The sequence below is a fragment of the Phoxinus phoxinus genome, assembly GCF_949152265.1.
Source record: "Phoxinus phoxinus genome assembly, chromosome: 5".
Taxonomy (NCBI): Eukaryota; Metazoa; Chordata; class Actinopteri; order Cypriniformes; family Leuciscidae; genus Phoxinus; species Phoxinus phoxinus.
In genome coordinates, this window is record NC_136880.1 from 19205505 (window position 1) to 19220436 (window position 14932).

Sequence of the window (14932 nt, forward strand, 5' to 3'; positions counted from 1 at the left end):
TTTTAGTTTCTTTACAGTATGGATTCTGTCTCGCGAGTCACGCCGGTGTTCAAGGCTATTTTTTTCTAACACGCTTCTGATCCCACCTTTGTCGCAGCAGGTAAAAGGGTGTTTATATTGTTGTTGCAATCCAGAAACATTAATAATATCCACCCTATGTGCCGGTATGAGCCTACGTAGGCTAACTTTTTTTCTGATTGAATTAGCGTTTACCAACTCATCATTTGAAAATAATCTTAATTAAAATCTAAATAGTGGATGATGGCTTTATAAATTCTAGTACTGTCTAATGGCAAATTTATTCTGCAAAGGTGGTACAGCACAGACCTTACACAGACTGTTTAATGCTGCTCAGAGGTGGCATGCATTTACACAGCCATTTTATCTGTTTATTGTTTAGGCGGGTCAGAGCAGGCATGCTTTAGTCTGTCTGTTATGCTGTATTGCATCTTTACACAGAATTGTGAGCAGGCACAGAGCAACCTTAACTCAGCTGTTAAAGAAAGATGCCTTAAGATTAGTCAATAATTTAGATCTGTCTTATCAGAGAGCTGCATTTGAAGTCCATAAGGTGTGGATGCGTGAGTCTCTCAGATTAGCCTTTGGGACCTGTCCTGTCCCTGGCTTCACACCAGTTCATTACACATGTAAGTGCATTACCATAATCCCAAGGCTTGCTGTGAACCCACTGAAGCCAGTCAGTCCTAAACACAGATGAATGAAGACGAGCTAGGGAAGTCTCTGGCGGTAATGGTGTTTTACGAAGCTGCCCTGTCTTCTTCAGAGCTTGTTTTAGGTATCCTGTCTGTTTACAACTAAAATCATGTCAAGTGTGGCCATATCTTTCTGGATGATACTGTTGCTGTATGCAGGTAATAACAATCGTATCTTGTGGGATAGTTCTGGATTACATTAGAAACCTGCTTGTTCGTACTTTTTGTAGAAGGTTATTGTTGTAGGCCTGTTAATAACATTGTGGAGGTCTAAGAATGCATAATGCTTTTCTTGCATCAATCCTCACATTTTAACAGTCTTGGAGATGTATGTCATTGGCTTGCTTCCATCAAAACTCAAGATGCTTTCTGGATGATTTTCAATATACTTATTGTTGTATCAACTTAACAATTAAAGTTGGTCTGTTCTTTTATCAAACATAATATAATAATTTCGATTACTTTTTTTTCTTTTTCTAAATTCAATAGTTCAATCAGCCTAAAATAGTGTTTGTCTGACAAAATAAAAACTTTCGAACAGCTGCACATTTTTTCAATCTTCTGATGTGTTGCACAGAACAAAGTCATACAGGTTTGGAACGACGTGAGGGATGAGTAAATTATGACATAATTTCCATTTTTGAGTGAATGTGATATCTCCAAGTCAGATATGATGTCAACCAGTATTGATTATGTTCATGCAAAGTCTTGAAACTTGTTTCCTCTCTGCCTCAGGAGTCTCCAGTGGGTGTGATACAAACCCGTGCATGAATGGTGGCGTGTGCGTGAATCAGGATGGACAATACAAATGTCAGTGTTCCCAAGAGAGCTATAATGGACACCTCTATGGGGGGCCGAACTGCATGGTGGTCCTGCTGGGCTGTGAGCGTCATTGGTGCCAGAACGGTGCCACTTGCCATCCATACCTGGACAAAGGACGACATCGATACAGCTGCATGTGCCCTGAGGGCTTCACTGGAACAAAGTGCCAGACGTCCACCACCTTCTCTTTTGAAGAAAGTGGATTTATCCAGGTCCAGACCATCCTCGCTAACGCTTTTGAGCCCTTGAATGTCACTCTGAGTTTTCGCACATTGCAGGAAGCGGCCACTCTGCTCCAGTGCCAAGTTGAAGATCAGCTTCTTACGCTGGAGTTAGTGGATGGAAAGCTACGGCATTCATTGCAGAGGGCCCAGGACACTGAAAGCATTCTTCTAGAGCTCCCAGCGATGGTTTCCGACGGCCGCTGGCACACGGCGAAGGCCTCGCTGCGCGACAGCATGTTTGGGCTGAGCCTCAGAGACCCGTCTTGTCCTGGAGACTTGTGTGACATGGAAGTGCAGATAGATCAAGCAGAGCCCGAATTGGGTTCAGGTCTATCAGAGTTGACTGTGATACAGAATCTCTACATTGGTGGAAGAGGAGAGCAAGGGGCTGGTTCTAGCTTTCTGGGATGTATGCGGGATGTGTGGTTGGATTCACGCATAGTGGTGCCTGGATTGGGACCGAGGGCTCCCATTAAGCAATCTAATGTGAAACAGGGCTGCGGTGACTGGGACTCATGCAAGGAAAACCCGTGCCAGAACAGAGGCAGATGTGTCAAGACAGGATGGAGGAGTTTTAGCTGTGAATGCCATCGACCTTATGAGGGCAAGAACTGTTTAGAGGGTATGCTCTTTTTTTTTTTATCCTACTCCAGTTCACTTGTAAACAAGCTATGGCTTGGACTTCATCTAGAATAGGCACAATTGTGGATTTAGATACTTAAAGATACATTTTCGACTTACTTTAGTGTGTAATGTTGCTGTTTGAGAATGAAAAATGCCTGCAAAGTTACAAAACACAAAGTCACTCCAAAGGGAGTTATTATCTGTGTCAGCGGCGCACTGTTTCTGAAATCCCTGAAACGCCTCCATTGCAGTTTTTTGCGCTAAAGTACACCTCACAATATTCCTCATTTAAATAATTCCCGCCCAACCACAGTTATTGTAAGGGGCGTGATATTTCCACAACACGCTCTAAGCGGTTGACCAATCACAACACACTTGTCCAGCCGACCAATCAGAGCACATTGTGCTTTTCAGAAGGAGGGGCTTCATAGAGACAGGAATTAAACAGAGCGTTACTGACAGACTGTGAAGAGAGGTGACTATCAAGCATGAAATCCTATTCGACTAGACCCCAAAAACTAAATCAAGACTTTGTAAAAGGGACTAAATCACATTTAAATGTATTTTGTACGCATAGTTGCCCTAACAGAGTGTAGTTTGCTTATGATCCATTAATGTTGAAACCTGAAAGTGTTCGTTTGAAAATGTATAATTTAAAACAACACAAACTTCTTTGTTAAATGTTGTGCAAAGAGAAAAGTGTGCCTGTGCTATCTTGCTTTAAAATAGTTATTTATTTTGATATATGCAATGACATTTACACATTTTCAACTGTGGCTTAAGTGTCGTTCCAAACCTGTATGAGTTTCTTTCTTCTGCTGAACACAAAATAAGATATTTTGAAGAATGTCAGTAATCAAACAGTTGATGGCCCCTATTAACTTATTGTATTTTTCTTTTCTTACTATGGAAGTCAATGAGGTCCATCAACTGTTTGATTACAGACATTCTTCAAAATATCTTCCTTTGTGTTCAACAGAAGAAAGAAACTCATACAGGTTTGGAACGACATGAGATGGAGTAAATGATGACCGAACTTCCATTTTTGGGTGAACTATCCCTTTAAATGTGCCAATACTGTAGTTTGAGCTACAAATTGTAATACTATTTAAAGTAGCCTATTTCTGCTTAAACCAAGATACAATTTTAAATAATTTAAAAAGAACATTCAATCTTTCCTGATCACCATTTATCTCCACAACAGCGTCACTGATTAGCAAAGACTCTAAATTTAGCGCCCCTCAAATTTAGTCCCAAGACATAGAATGAGATTAGAGCGCTAAATGAAACAGCCATCTACAAACACACAGACGTAAACATGCCAAAGCAGAAGGACTGCCAAGGGAAGGTTAAAATCAGCCACACCTGAACTGTGGATTATAGAAACGTGATATAAACAGGCGTGTTTAATCCATGCGAACTTTAAGTAAGACCTATATCCTGCCAAGAAAGCTGCCGTCAAGGATTTATTTAAAACTTTGTCAGTGAGGAAAACAAATTTTTAGGTAGGCGACATAACATATTTATTGAACTCTATTTTTGGAAACATTCCATTTAGTCACAATTGTCTGATTATTAGGCTATTATTACAACCACCACAACAATAAGAAACTAAATATAACTTTATATTTAGAAATGTCCCATTTCGTTTGTTCCATATTATTATAACATGCACTCATTTTATATATTTGATTTTGTAGAGTATGTAGCTGCGAGGTTTGGCCACGAAGACATGGAGAGCCACGCTGTGTTCAGGGTGGATGAAGACGACCCGGGTGACAGCACTACCGTGTCCATGTTCGTCCGCACGCGCCGCTCACAGGGGCTGCTCCTCGTCCTCTCCAACAGCACCAGTCAGTACCTCCGTGTCTGGCTGGACGATGGAAAGGTCAAAGTTCAAATCAACAACTTTGAAAGCCTGCTAGGAAGGGAAGCGGTCAACGATGGCCACTTTCATCTCATAACTGTGCTTGTGGAACCCGAATCCCTGTCCCTGTTCATGTCCACTAAGAGCCAGGGGAGCGTCCCGATCCGTCGTGTGCTGGTCCAGGCTGGGGACGCTGTACATGTGGGAGGCTTAGCGGATCGCCGTGCGTCGCTAGCCTTTGGGGGATACTTTAAGGGCTGTATCCAAGACCTCCGTATGAATAGCAGACGCCTGCAGTTCTACCCAGTCAGTGTCCCGGTGAGCTCCTACAGGCTCCAGAGTTTGCTGGAAGTCACACGCGGCTGTACTGGCGACGACTCCTGCAGTGTAAGAGACGTTTACTGATCTATTACAGTGTTTTCCCGAATTTTGACCAATGTTTGACTTTTTTGTAAACTTCAAATATTATGAATCCTTTGATAAACATTCATATATTATGAATTATTATATAATTCACAGTGTTCGTAATTCAGGGAGATGCTTTAGATCATTTTGCTGTTTGAGACAGACCCCAAGGGCCTGTGGACAGCAGTTTGAGAAACACTCCTAAAAAAAGCAAACAAATATTAAGTGAAATTGAAGGACAGCAGAGTCTTCTTCAAGATTTAACATGTGAATGAATCTTGATTGTTTAAAGGGACAGTTCGTACCGTAATGAATGATTGTGAGTATCTCTTCTAGATCAATCCCTGCTTGAATGGAGGTGTGTGCTACTCCATGTGGGATGATTTCACATGCAGTTGCCCACCGAATACGGCAGGGCAGCGCTGTGAGGAAGTCAAGTGGTGTGAGCTGTCTCCATGTCCCGCCGCTGCCATGTGTCAAGCACACACTCAGGGTTTTGAATGTAAGTATGAATATGTAAATGTTCCAAGAGCAGTTGTCCTTATCTAAACTGTTTTTCTGAGTAAAAGCGTTAAGAAAAAAAGCATTAATACATCTATGGAAACATATCCTCAAGTTCAGTTATATAATTGATAACTGTGTAGCTATTAGGGGTGTCATGATCATGTCACGATTCGATACATATCGCGATACTACACTCACAATATATTATTGCGATACTCCAAGACATTATGGTTAACAAAAAAATGTAAAATGCTCAACTTGGTGTTACATTGTAGGTGTAAATGAATAGGCTTAGACTTGGTGCTGGTAACCCAATGCTTAGGACAATGGTGACAACAGAATAAAAATGTTATATGATTATGAAGCTGAAATCAGAATTATTTTAGACGAATATTCTTGCACTCTGTCACTGACTAGATATATTTAAAATAATGTAGGCCACTTTTTACTGGTAACAGCAGACATTTAGCATTATCAGGACCCACAAATGTCCCCCCATTGCATTATGATACATTATATTCAACATTATATGTATTACTGACACCAAAACTCTGTTAACTTAAAAAAAAAATCTCACACAGTAGCCTATTTTAAATTTTTGGTGAACTATACACAATACACATTGTCACTTCCCATGATACATATTGTTGCATTTTTGTATTGTGATATATTGTGACACAATATATTGTTACACCCCTAGTAGCTATACTAGAGGATTTATGAAAGCCTTGAAAGATTATCCTTTGTTGGATTTGCCAAGCCATATGTGTCTGCCCTGAGGCATTGCATGAAGCGTGTTAATGACATGCACACATGATCTCACAGAAATTAAATGTGGTGCTAAGGGGTTACGCTTTGGAGGTAAAAAGAAAAAATAAGGTCTGTTTATTCATGCCTGCTGAAACTGTTAGCACCTATAGGGTCCTATAAATCCCTTTTGATTTAATCGTCTTTGAGATTACCTGGAAAATTCATCTGACTAAAACATAACTAGAAGAAGTGTGAATTATAACTCCTGTTGTCCTCTTTACAACAATTTTCAAAGGTCCCATGACTATTTTTTTGTGATTTACTTAATAAGGATTAAGGATAAAGATTTTTTAAATATATTCTTAAGGTATGTAGTCGCTTATGAAAACATAATTATGGAAGTATATGTAAATTCTTGTTAAATATATTTATATATTTGCAATGAAAGAGTTATAGAGAAATCTTTTTAGCAAAGAGTTGATTGATGCTTCTTTCCTGCTCGCTTTGCAGGTGTGGTCAACGTCAGCCTCCGAAGTGACAGCCACATAATCACCTATCGTGGCAATGGAAAAATAAAGCGATATCTCAGCAGCATTTCAATACATTTCCGTACCAGGCAGCAGAACGCGACTCTACTACATGCTGAGCGGGATGCTCAATTTATTACCATTTCTATCCAAGATGGACACGTGGTTTTAGAGATGCAGGGAGAAGAACAATCCCCCTATGTGTATATACACAGTCTGGACCTGGTTAGTGATGGACAGTGGCACAGGGCAGACTTCAGCATGGACAACCCAGCCTTACAGTCATCCAGATGGAGACTGGTTCTGGATGAGAACTGGGAGAAACCCTCCATCTCATTTACAGCCTCAGAAGATCTGGATTTCCTGAGAGAAGATGTGGACATCTTCTTGGGAGGGTTGGGACCCAATTTGGAGGGCAACTTCGCTGGCTGTCTCGGTTTGGTGGAGATCGGTGGCCTTGCATTGCCGTATTACAGCGACATGGAGATGAACCTTCCCAGGCCCCAGGAAGAGCACTTTCTGAGAACCTCTGCGACTCCCTACTTTGGCTGCTGGGGATCTAATGTCTGTGAGCCTGACCCGTGCCAAAATGGTGGGGTTTGTGAAGATCTGTTCGACCTTTTCAAGTGCCATTGCCCATCTGATTGGGATGGCCAACTCTGTGAAGTGACTCTAGACACTTGTGCCTCAAACCCTTGTGTTCACGGAGCCTGCAGAGGGGTGTCAGCTGGATACGAGTGCTCGTGTGACGTGGGCTACACCGGCCGACACTGTGAAATGGTGGTGGACGTATGCGCCAACCACAAGTGCAGCAATGGTGGAATATGCCTAAGAGGACTGAAACGATACGCATGCCTCTGTCCGAGAAACACGACAGGACCTTTCTGCAGGTGAAGATGTTTCCCACGCTCACCCCTCCAATGCATCTCTCGACACACGAGTTCTTCTGCAATATCTTGAAATGTCGACATTCTTGGATATTTGCGTGTTAACTTCCATTTCTATTTCAGGGAGAGAGTTCCAGAACTTCCATGGTATATCGACAGATTTCCGTGAGTTTGACTTCTTACAATATGCATTAAAGCCAAAGCCTTTACATGTTAGAAATGGTCCTTCACAAGGGGGTGATCTTATTTGAGGCCCTTGGCATTCACATGTTTGAAAAGCCCAAGCCAACCAATATTAGCCAGCCCAAAAAAGCAAAGTAATTGACGACAGAGGCTGTTACTTTTACAGAGAATTGTTACTTTTTTATTTATTATGCTTTAGAAATGAGAATAAAGGCCTGTTCACAAAAAAAGAGATAACTATAACAATAATGATATAGGGCCCTATTTTAACAATCTAAGCGCATGGTCTAGAGCGCACGGCGTAAGTACACTTCCGAATCCACTTTTGCTAGTTTAACGACGGGAAATATGGTCGGCGCACCCAGCGGATGGTCTAAAAGGGTTGTCCCTATTCTCTTAATGAGTAATGGGTGTGTTTTGGACGTAACATGCAATCAACCAATCAGAGTCTCATCTCCCATTACCTTTAAAAGCCAGTTGCTTTTACTCGCGCCATGGCGGATTCGCTATTAATGGGGGTATTTGCAAGTGGAAAAACTAAATGCGTCTCCAGAAAGGAAATGGATCTGCTCGTGCGTGAGGTTAAAGCGTGACAAGCCGGGACAAATCTACGGGACAAGCCAAATTCAACCATATCTTTATGTTCACAATACTAATCTATTACATTGTAATCCTTTTATTTTTAATAGTTGCCATGTCTGTGTGCTGCTGTGCGTCCCTGTGTGTGTAATAAGCAGAGTGTACGGGCGTTGTGGACCCGCCTATAGGCGCATATTACTAATGCGCCCTTTAAATAACAAAAAATACTGCACCATTGACTTTAGACCAGGTTTCAGTTGGTCAATTGTGCAGTCTATTTCAGTTTCCTCAAAATAGCAACGCCTGAACACACCTGTTCAGGGTGGTGTGTTCAGTGCGAGGTGTGTTCAGTGCGCCTGAACACACCTCGTTTTCAGACCAGCACGCCAATGGGTGCAGAAATATTTAAACAACATGGTGCAGGACGTGAAAATGATAACTGGGTCGGGCTGAAACTAGCAAAAAACACTTGCGTCGTGCCTGGCGCCACATTGCACCGGGTGAATGATAGGGCCCATGGTTTCAAAATCACTCTAAATGTAAAAGTATAGCTGAGTCCTATAACAATAACGGCACAGAGTAACAATATTGTTGGAATCACTTTCACAGCAATATTTTGCAGTTCATTAAAAAGATTAAAACATTGATCAGCCAATCAGAATCCATCCTGCTTTAAAGACCTTTAGGATTTAAAGAGGCAGACAACTTAACTGCAGAGTGCGCTTATAATAAACATAAAGATATTGTGCGTTGGTGTGGATGCTAATACAGTTATCTTTATAGTTATCATTCTTGGTGTGAACGGGCCTGAAGTATTAATAGAACTGTAGTAAGTCAAAAATGAAGTCTGTACCAAGCCTCATCCTTTTATCACATTTTTCTCTAGATACCCTAAGCTTCCTGTGTCTTTCTGTGGGAATGAGAGATGGAACTACAGTTGCTTCAACGGTGGGAATTGCTCCTCTGTAGAGGATACTTGTGAATGTCTACCTGGATTCGCTGGACAATGGTAAGAATATTAAACCAAAGAGATTTATGTTTTCTCTCAGCATTCAGACTTAATGGCAAACCTAGTTTTCTTCTGCCTTCTCTTTGTGATGTGCCGTAAGATGTCCCTTCACTGTGTCGATCTCTCCATCTGAGATGACTGATTTTCTTTGACAGGTGCGAGCTGGAGCTGGATGAATGTGCATCTGACCCCTGCCTTAACGGAGGCTTCTGCCGTAACCTGATCAACAGGTTCCAGTGTGTGTGCGAGATGAGCTTCGCAGGTGACCACTGTCAGATTGACGTCAGTGACTTCTACGTCTATGTGTTCCTGCTCCTGTGGCAGAACATCTTCCAGCTGTTGTCATACCTCATCTTGCGTTTAGATGATGACCCAGAGGTTGAATGGAACGCAGCCAATGATGACTAGGACTAAAAACAGTTCCTTCTCAGACACTCTGAGGACTCTCGAGGAAGAGGTGGGGTGATGTTGAATGGACACAAATACGTGAAGGACTTTAAAGAGGTCCTATTATTCGTTTTTTTATTTTCAACTTTTTTTAGTGTGTAATGTTGCTGTTTGAGAACGAAAAAGGTCTTTAAAGTTACAAAACACAAAGTCACTCCAAAGAGAGTTATTCTCTGTATCAGTGCGCACTGTTTCTGAAATCCCTGAAACGCCTCCATTGTAGTCTTGAGTTTTCTTACAGAAAAGCACACCTCATTTAAATAATTTCGGGCCAAGGTACAGTATAAGCAAAAAAATAAATAAATTGGGGGTTGGCCTGTTGCCTTAGTTGTGTGTCGAAACTCGTGGTTATGGTAAGGTGTGTGACATTTTCCCGAAACACACTTTAAGCAGTTGACCAACCACAACACACTGTTCCAACCGACCAATCAGAGCACATTGCGCTTTTCAGACGGAGGGGCTTCATAGAGACAGGAACTAAACAGAGCGTAACTGACAGACTGGGAAGAGAGGTGCTGCAACAATGTCTAATATGTGAAAAATAAGGCATTTTTTTAAATCAATCATGAAATTATATTTTTGTAGATACCAAAAACAAATAATTAATTAACAAAGGTAATAATAGCTCCCCTTTAAATATTATTAGAGGTCATAATGAGTAGTTATAATTCTCGTATTTCTGAATCAAATGTAGTTTAAGAACCATTCAACGAGAAAACCGGTATATGACGTTTATATATATATATATATATATATATATATATATATACGTTTTTCTGCTATTGGAGCACTATAAACCGCAGCTTCTGGATAATAATTCAGAGAAAATTAAAAATATTCTAGAATGGCGTCCTAATAATAATACTGATATAAAACAACTCATATCTGGACTGGACACATTATAGCATCTGGCAGTGAAATGCTTTTCATGTGTCTTCCTTTTCCACATTAATATCTATTTTTGTAAATGTTCAAAAAATTGTGGTTGATCATAGTATATGTGAAGAAATATAATGTCATATTCTGAAGGTAAGAACAGCAGTTTAATATTTTTAATCATTAAATGATTTTTTTTTATCAACTGGTGTTCTGATTTATGAATTTATTTTGATGTTTAATGTTATTTTTTGAAGTAATTATGCAATCCTAGCCTTTTATATCTCAATGATCAAATGACTGCATTAGCTTTACATTATTTTACCCCATATAGCAGATTTAGTTTTGAAAACCCAATAAACTAATCACAAAAATAAGAGTATCATCTATATTTTTGTTAATTAAACTAACAAAAATGGTAATATATTTCTATGCAGCAGCTGTGTATATTTTAGTTTTGCTTACGAATCTGTGGTTGACAACAGGTTTCAAACTTAAATTTAAAGTACATTTAAATGTCGGTGTTGATTGTTGAATGGCTGTTTTTTTTTTTTTTTTGAGACCAGAATATCACAGAGATTGACACAAAGGTAAAGCTTTGAAGATTTTTCTGGAAATGAAGGGCAAACATAGGTCATAAAATAACATGCAAGTAAATCTTCTACTCACTCTTGATCAAAGTGTGTGCAAGCATCCCTTATATTGCTGACCACTTGTAGTTGAACTGGATTTCCGCAATACTCAGGCAAATAGAGACACTTCAGAAAAACAAGTTTACATTAAGTTATGTTTGCTTTTCATTGTTGGGTGTTCGATAAGCACCAGAAACAGCAAAAACATACTTGGAGGTTTTTAAAAATGCTTGAAATCTGACATTTAAACTGTAAAACTGAAGGCGTTTCCTTTTCTGATTATCTTTTTTAAATGGGACATATGGTGTGGATTCATTCCAAAAGCACAACAACTGAAGAATGACTGAATGCAAAGCTGACTGGACTGACTTCAGTCAGGTTCCATACATGTGAGTTTTATCGCCAAGGACACGGTCAAAGTTTAAAAGCACCCTTGCTTCCCCAAACCAAACTTTAATTTGAACACCCACTCGAATTGCACAGTTATGTTTATATTGGCACTCAGCGATGGTTCATTGGTGTCATTTACGTAACAGAAGTCGGAATGTCGTCAAGACTAAAGTACAGCGTATATATACATATATATATACACAACAAACCAAACTCTGCCACCTTCTATCCACATATTATCTTCGCTTCAGGAGTTCAGGTTATTGCCGTTCAGCATGCAGCTCTGGGTTACAGTGGCTGTTCTTGGGCTCCTGGTAATGGGCTCATGGGCACAGGGGATGATGCCCACTTTCAGCTTCCCTCCCTGTGATTCCCCGGAGGCTGAAGCAGCGGCTCTGGTGGCACAGGATTTCCTCAACGCTCAGCACACCCACGGTTACAAATATGCTCTGAATCGCATTGAGAAAATCAAGATCCTCTCCAAGGTAAGACAATGGATGATCATGATCCATTGAGATTTTTTAAGAATATGAGACCTGTGGAGTTCCATGATATTTACGGAAATGTTTCTTTTTTGCACACTTGGGATGTCAATATCATCAATCCACACGTTTTATTACAGGGTTAAAGAGGGTTTTAAGATTTAAAAGTCTCTTTGTAGCCAGGTCGAGCAGACACGTATCTTCTGGAGTTGGACTTGCTGGAAACTACATGTCACGTCTTGGATCCAACACCAGTGAGCCAGTGTCCAGTCAGACAAAAGCGTACTATGGTGAGATCTGTACAGTTAACTTTATTGTAAATATGTCGTATATTGGATTTATCTAAAAGGATCTGGTCCTCGTCTAGGCTGTTGAGGCAGATTGTGATTTTGCCCTGACAAATACAACTCAAGGTCTGTCTGTTGTGGCATTCAAGTGTAAAACCGAAACAGGTAAGAGGACAAACGCACAAAATCATTGTTAAAACAAAAGCACTTTTTGCCATCTGACCTGTAAAGGAGACCCTTTGTTGTTGTTGTTGTTGTATCTAGAATCAGAGGAGGAATGCCTGGGCTGCCCTAGCCTCGTTCCATTTAACGACACAGATGGCTTCCAACTCATTGAAAACTCTTTAGATAGTTTCAATAAAAACAATACACTAAACACTAAGTTTGCACTCCTTGAAATTGGACGAATGGCATCCCAGGTAATGTAAATGGAATATTAGAAATTGTTATTAGAAAATAAAGCTCCCTATAGACAATAATGGTACTGTTTTCTACTTTTTTCAGATTGTCAGCGGTGGACACAAATACTTTGCAGAATATGCCATTATTGGGACTAACTGCACGAGTTATGATGAGGATATATGCATCCCTCAGAATCACACTGTTGCTGTAAGAATATTTAAATATCGAGAGAGAGAGAGAGAGAGAGAGAGAGAGAGAGAGAGAGAGAGAGAGAGAGAGAGAGAGAGAGAGAGCGAGAGAGAGCGAGCGAGAGAGAGCGAGAGAGAGAGAGAGAGAGAGAGAGAGAGAGAGAGAGAGAGAGAGAGAGAGAGAGAGAGAGAGAGAGAGAGAGAGAGAGAGCGAGAGAGAGAGAGAGAGAGAGAGAGAGCGAGAGAGAGAGAGAGTTTGGCTGGTGTTCAGCTGGCAGGTGTAAATGTTTGTATTAAAAGTCAACATGAGGCCAGAAATGACCCTATTAACCTAACATACCTTCCTGATCTATTGTGCATTAGAAATTGGTGCTCCACCTTTAAAACGACTTTAATTTTCAGATGATTTCACCAAGCCCTCTTTTCAAACCCCACTCGTCCAACTGCCTGGCTCTATTCTTCATGCCCTCTTTTCATGATCCAGTCAAACCCCACGGATAAAAGTCTCGTCCTACATTTTTTTCTTGTTGAATATCCTGTTTTGCACAGAAATCACATCAGATTACAGACGCAAAATGGGTTGAACAGTCTTTCATGTTGACTTCAAAGTGTCTAATCCATGTGTGTGGCTATTTTTAGATTCACGGCCTCTGTCTAGCTGAAGGTTCTGCCAATCTGAATGATGTTGACTGCAAAATCTTCAGCCCAGTAAATACCTCTTTGTTATTTTACACTTGTCAAATACCTCTTTATTTAACACTTGTCCATTTAATGGCTGTTTTTAATCTAATGTTATTTTTGTATAATTGACCTTTACCGTATATATATTTTTTTTCTATCATTTTAGTTAAAGTTTTAATTAAGCATTTTTCTTGCATTTTGAAGCATTTTATTGGGGGGTGGGAGATCACATTAAGCTGCATTGGTTTGGCAAAAATTCAACCATATAGGTGAAGTGTATAATTTATGTTCCATGTGTAACACTAAAATATAAAATTGGTTTCACTCACCCCCCCAGAAATGACACACTGTACATCTAACTTTAAAATCAGAGTAAACTGAAGCAGAGATTAGAGGAATTTATAGACCTATTTTTTCTTGACAGACACAAACTGTTGACCCGGCGAGCAATGCCACAGTGAGAGTCCAACAACTTCTGCATGCACACACCTTTGGACCCCACTATCACCCCACCATCCATGACCTCAGACATCACAAGCTGACAGCACTTCATGACCCTGCGGCAAGCGGCCTGCTCTCTGCAGAATCTGATGAATCAGCTGAGGTAGTGGCGGTTGTGCCGCCAAAGGAAGCTCCTGTTGTAAAGAGGGAGGTTTCTGCACCAGAAGCACCAGCAGTTGATGCAACAGTAAAGCCAGAAGCACCAGCAGTTGATGCAACAGTAATGTCAAAAAAACCACCCATTATTCTAAAGCCAATCCTCCTCGCTCCGATCTGTCCAGGAAAAAAGAAACATTTCTGACTTGTTCCCATTTCATGAACCAACCCATATACAGTAGTCTGTTTTGAACTGGATCAAAACATTTCAAATTTATACATGAATTTTGAACAACCGTTCTTGTCTAAGGACAACAGATTAACTTTTTTGATCCACTTCAAATGTTGACTACAGTAGATAAGATCACTTGCTTTGGTCTCGAGACTTGTCCTGTTGAGCTCTGAGATTACCACCAAACCTATAACTGCAATCAGTCAGGAGTAAATGTTTTATAACAAAACTTTTACATGTATAAGCAAAACTAGCCTTCTTGTTAAGAAAAACAATTCAAGGATATTCCTGTTATTCTGTGGTGCTGTAATAAATTGTTTACCTTGACAAGATGTCATTAAATATCTATGACAATGACATAAGTGGGACAGAGATTCTCTAATGTTTGTCAGAAATGCTGCATTTCCAAAGGGAATTTGTGCTTCACATTTTTATCTTGAGTTTGTTTGGTTTTAAAGGTTACTCATTTATTGGTAGTTCAAATTACCTGTAATTTTACAATGAAAACAGCTAAACACTGTAGGGCAAGTGGAGGTATGTACATGTAATTGATTTATTTTATGACTCGCCTGAGAAAATCAAGTTGATTTGTTCAAATCAAGTTTACCTTTGGATTTCTGGTAA

The 14932-nt window shown here is 40.1% G+C and overlaps 2 protein-coding genes across 3 annotated transcripts; both read left to right on the forward strand.

Annotated features, from left to right (window-relative positions):
- The first annotated feature begins 22 nt into the window (after positions 1-22).
- Positions 23-10131, forward strand: LOC306999415 (protein crumbs homolog 1-like). Of its 2 annotated transcripts, none has more exons than XM_079614074.1 (8): positions 23-100; positions 1449-2381; positions 4084-4637; positions 4992-5157; positions 6420-7326; positions 7447-7488; positions 8972-9094; positions 9250-9830. In XM_079614074.1, exons 2-8 carry the CDS (start codon positions 1481-1483, stop codon positions 9500-9502), a joined length of 2946 nt encoding a protein of 981 aa, XP_079470200.1. In that variant the 5' UTR covers positions 23-100; positions 1449-1480; the 3' UTR covers positions 9503-9830. The 2 variants fall into 2 exon arrangements, with proteins under 2 accessions (XP_079470200.1, XP_079470199.1); XM_079614073.1 differs by lacking the exon at positions 23-100 and adding an exon at positions 701-872 and having other exon boundaries at positions 9250-10131.
- Positions 10132-11624: 1493 nt separating this feature from the next.
- ahsg2 (alpha-2-HS-glycoprotein 2) lies at positions 11625-14666 on the forward strand. Its single transcript, XM_079612753.1, has 7 exons — positions 11625-11924; positions 12101-12211; positions 12289-12373; positions 12473-12627; positions 12713-12817; positions 13438-13506; positions 13904-14666. Exons 1-7 carry the CDS (start codon positions 11715-11717, stop codon positions 14279-14281), a joined length of 1113 nt encoding a protein of 370 aa, XP_079468879.1. The 5' UTR covers positions 11625-11714; the 3' UTR covers positions 14282-14666.
- The last annotated feature ends 266 nt before the right edge of the window (positions 14667-14932 follow it).

Coding starts and splice junctions, on each gene's coding strand:
- ahsg2 (XM_079612753.1), top strand. CDS start 11,715: ATGCAGCTCTGGGTTACAGTGGCTGTTCTTGGGCTCCTGGTAATGGGC. Junction 12,374..12,472: donor CAAGTGTAAAACCGAAACAG/GTAAGAGGACAA, acceptor TGTTGTATCTAG/AATCAGAGGAGGAATGCCTG. Junction 13,507..13,903: donor ACTGCAAAATCTTCAGCCCA/GTAAATACCTCT, acceptor TTTTCTTGACAG/ACACAAACTGTTGACCCGGC.
- LOC306999415 (XM_079614073.1), top strand. CDS start 824: ATGTCAAGTGTGGCCATATCTTTCTGGATGATACTGTTGCTGTATGCA. Junction 873..1,448: donor GATACTGTTGCTGTATGCAG/GTAATAACAATC, acceptor TCTCTGCCTCAG/GAGTCTCCAGTGGGTGTGAT. Junction 2,382..4,083: donor GGGCAAGAACTGTTTAGAGG/GTATGCTCTTTT, acceptor TTGATTTTGTAG/AGTATGTAGCTGCGAGGTTT.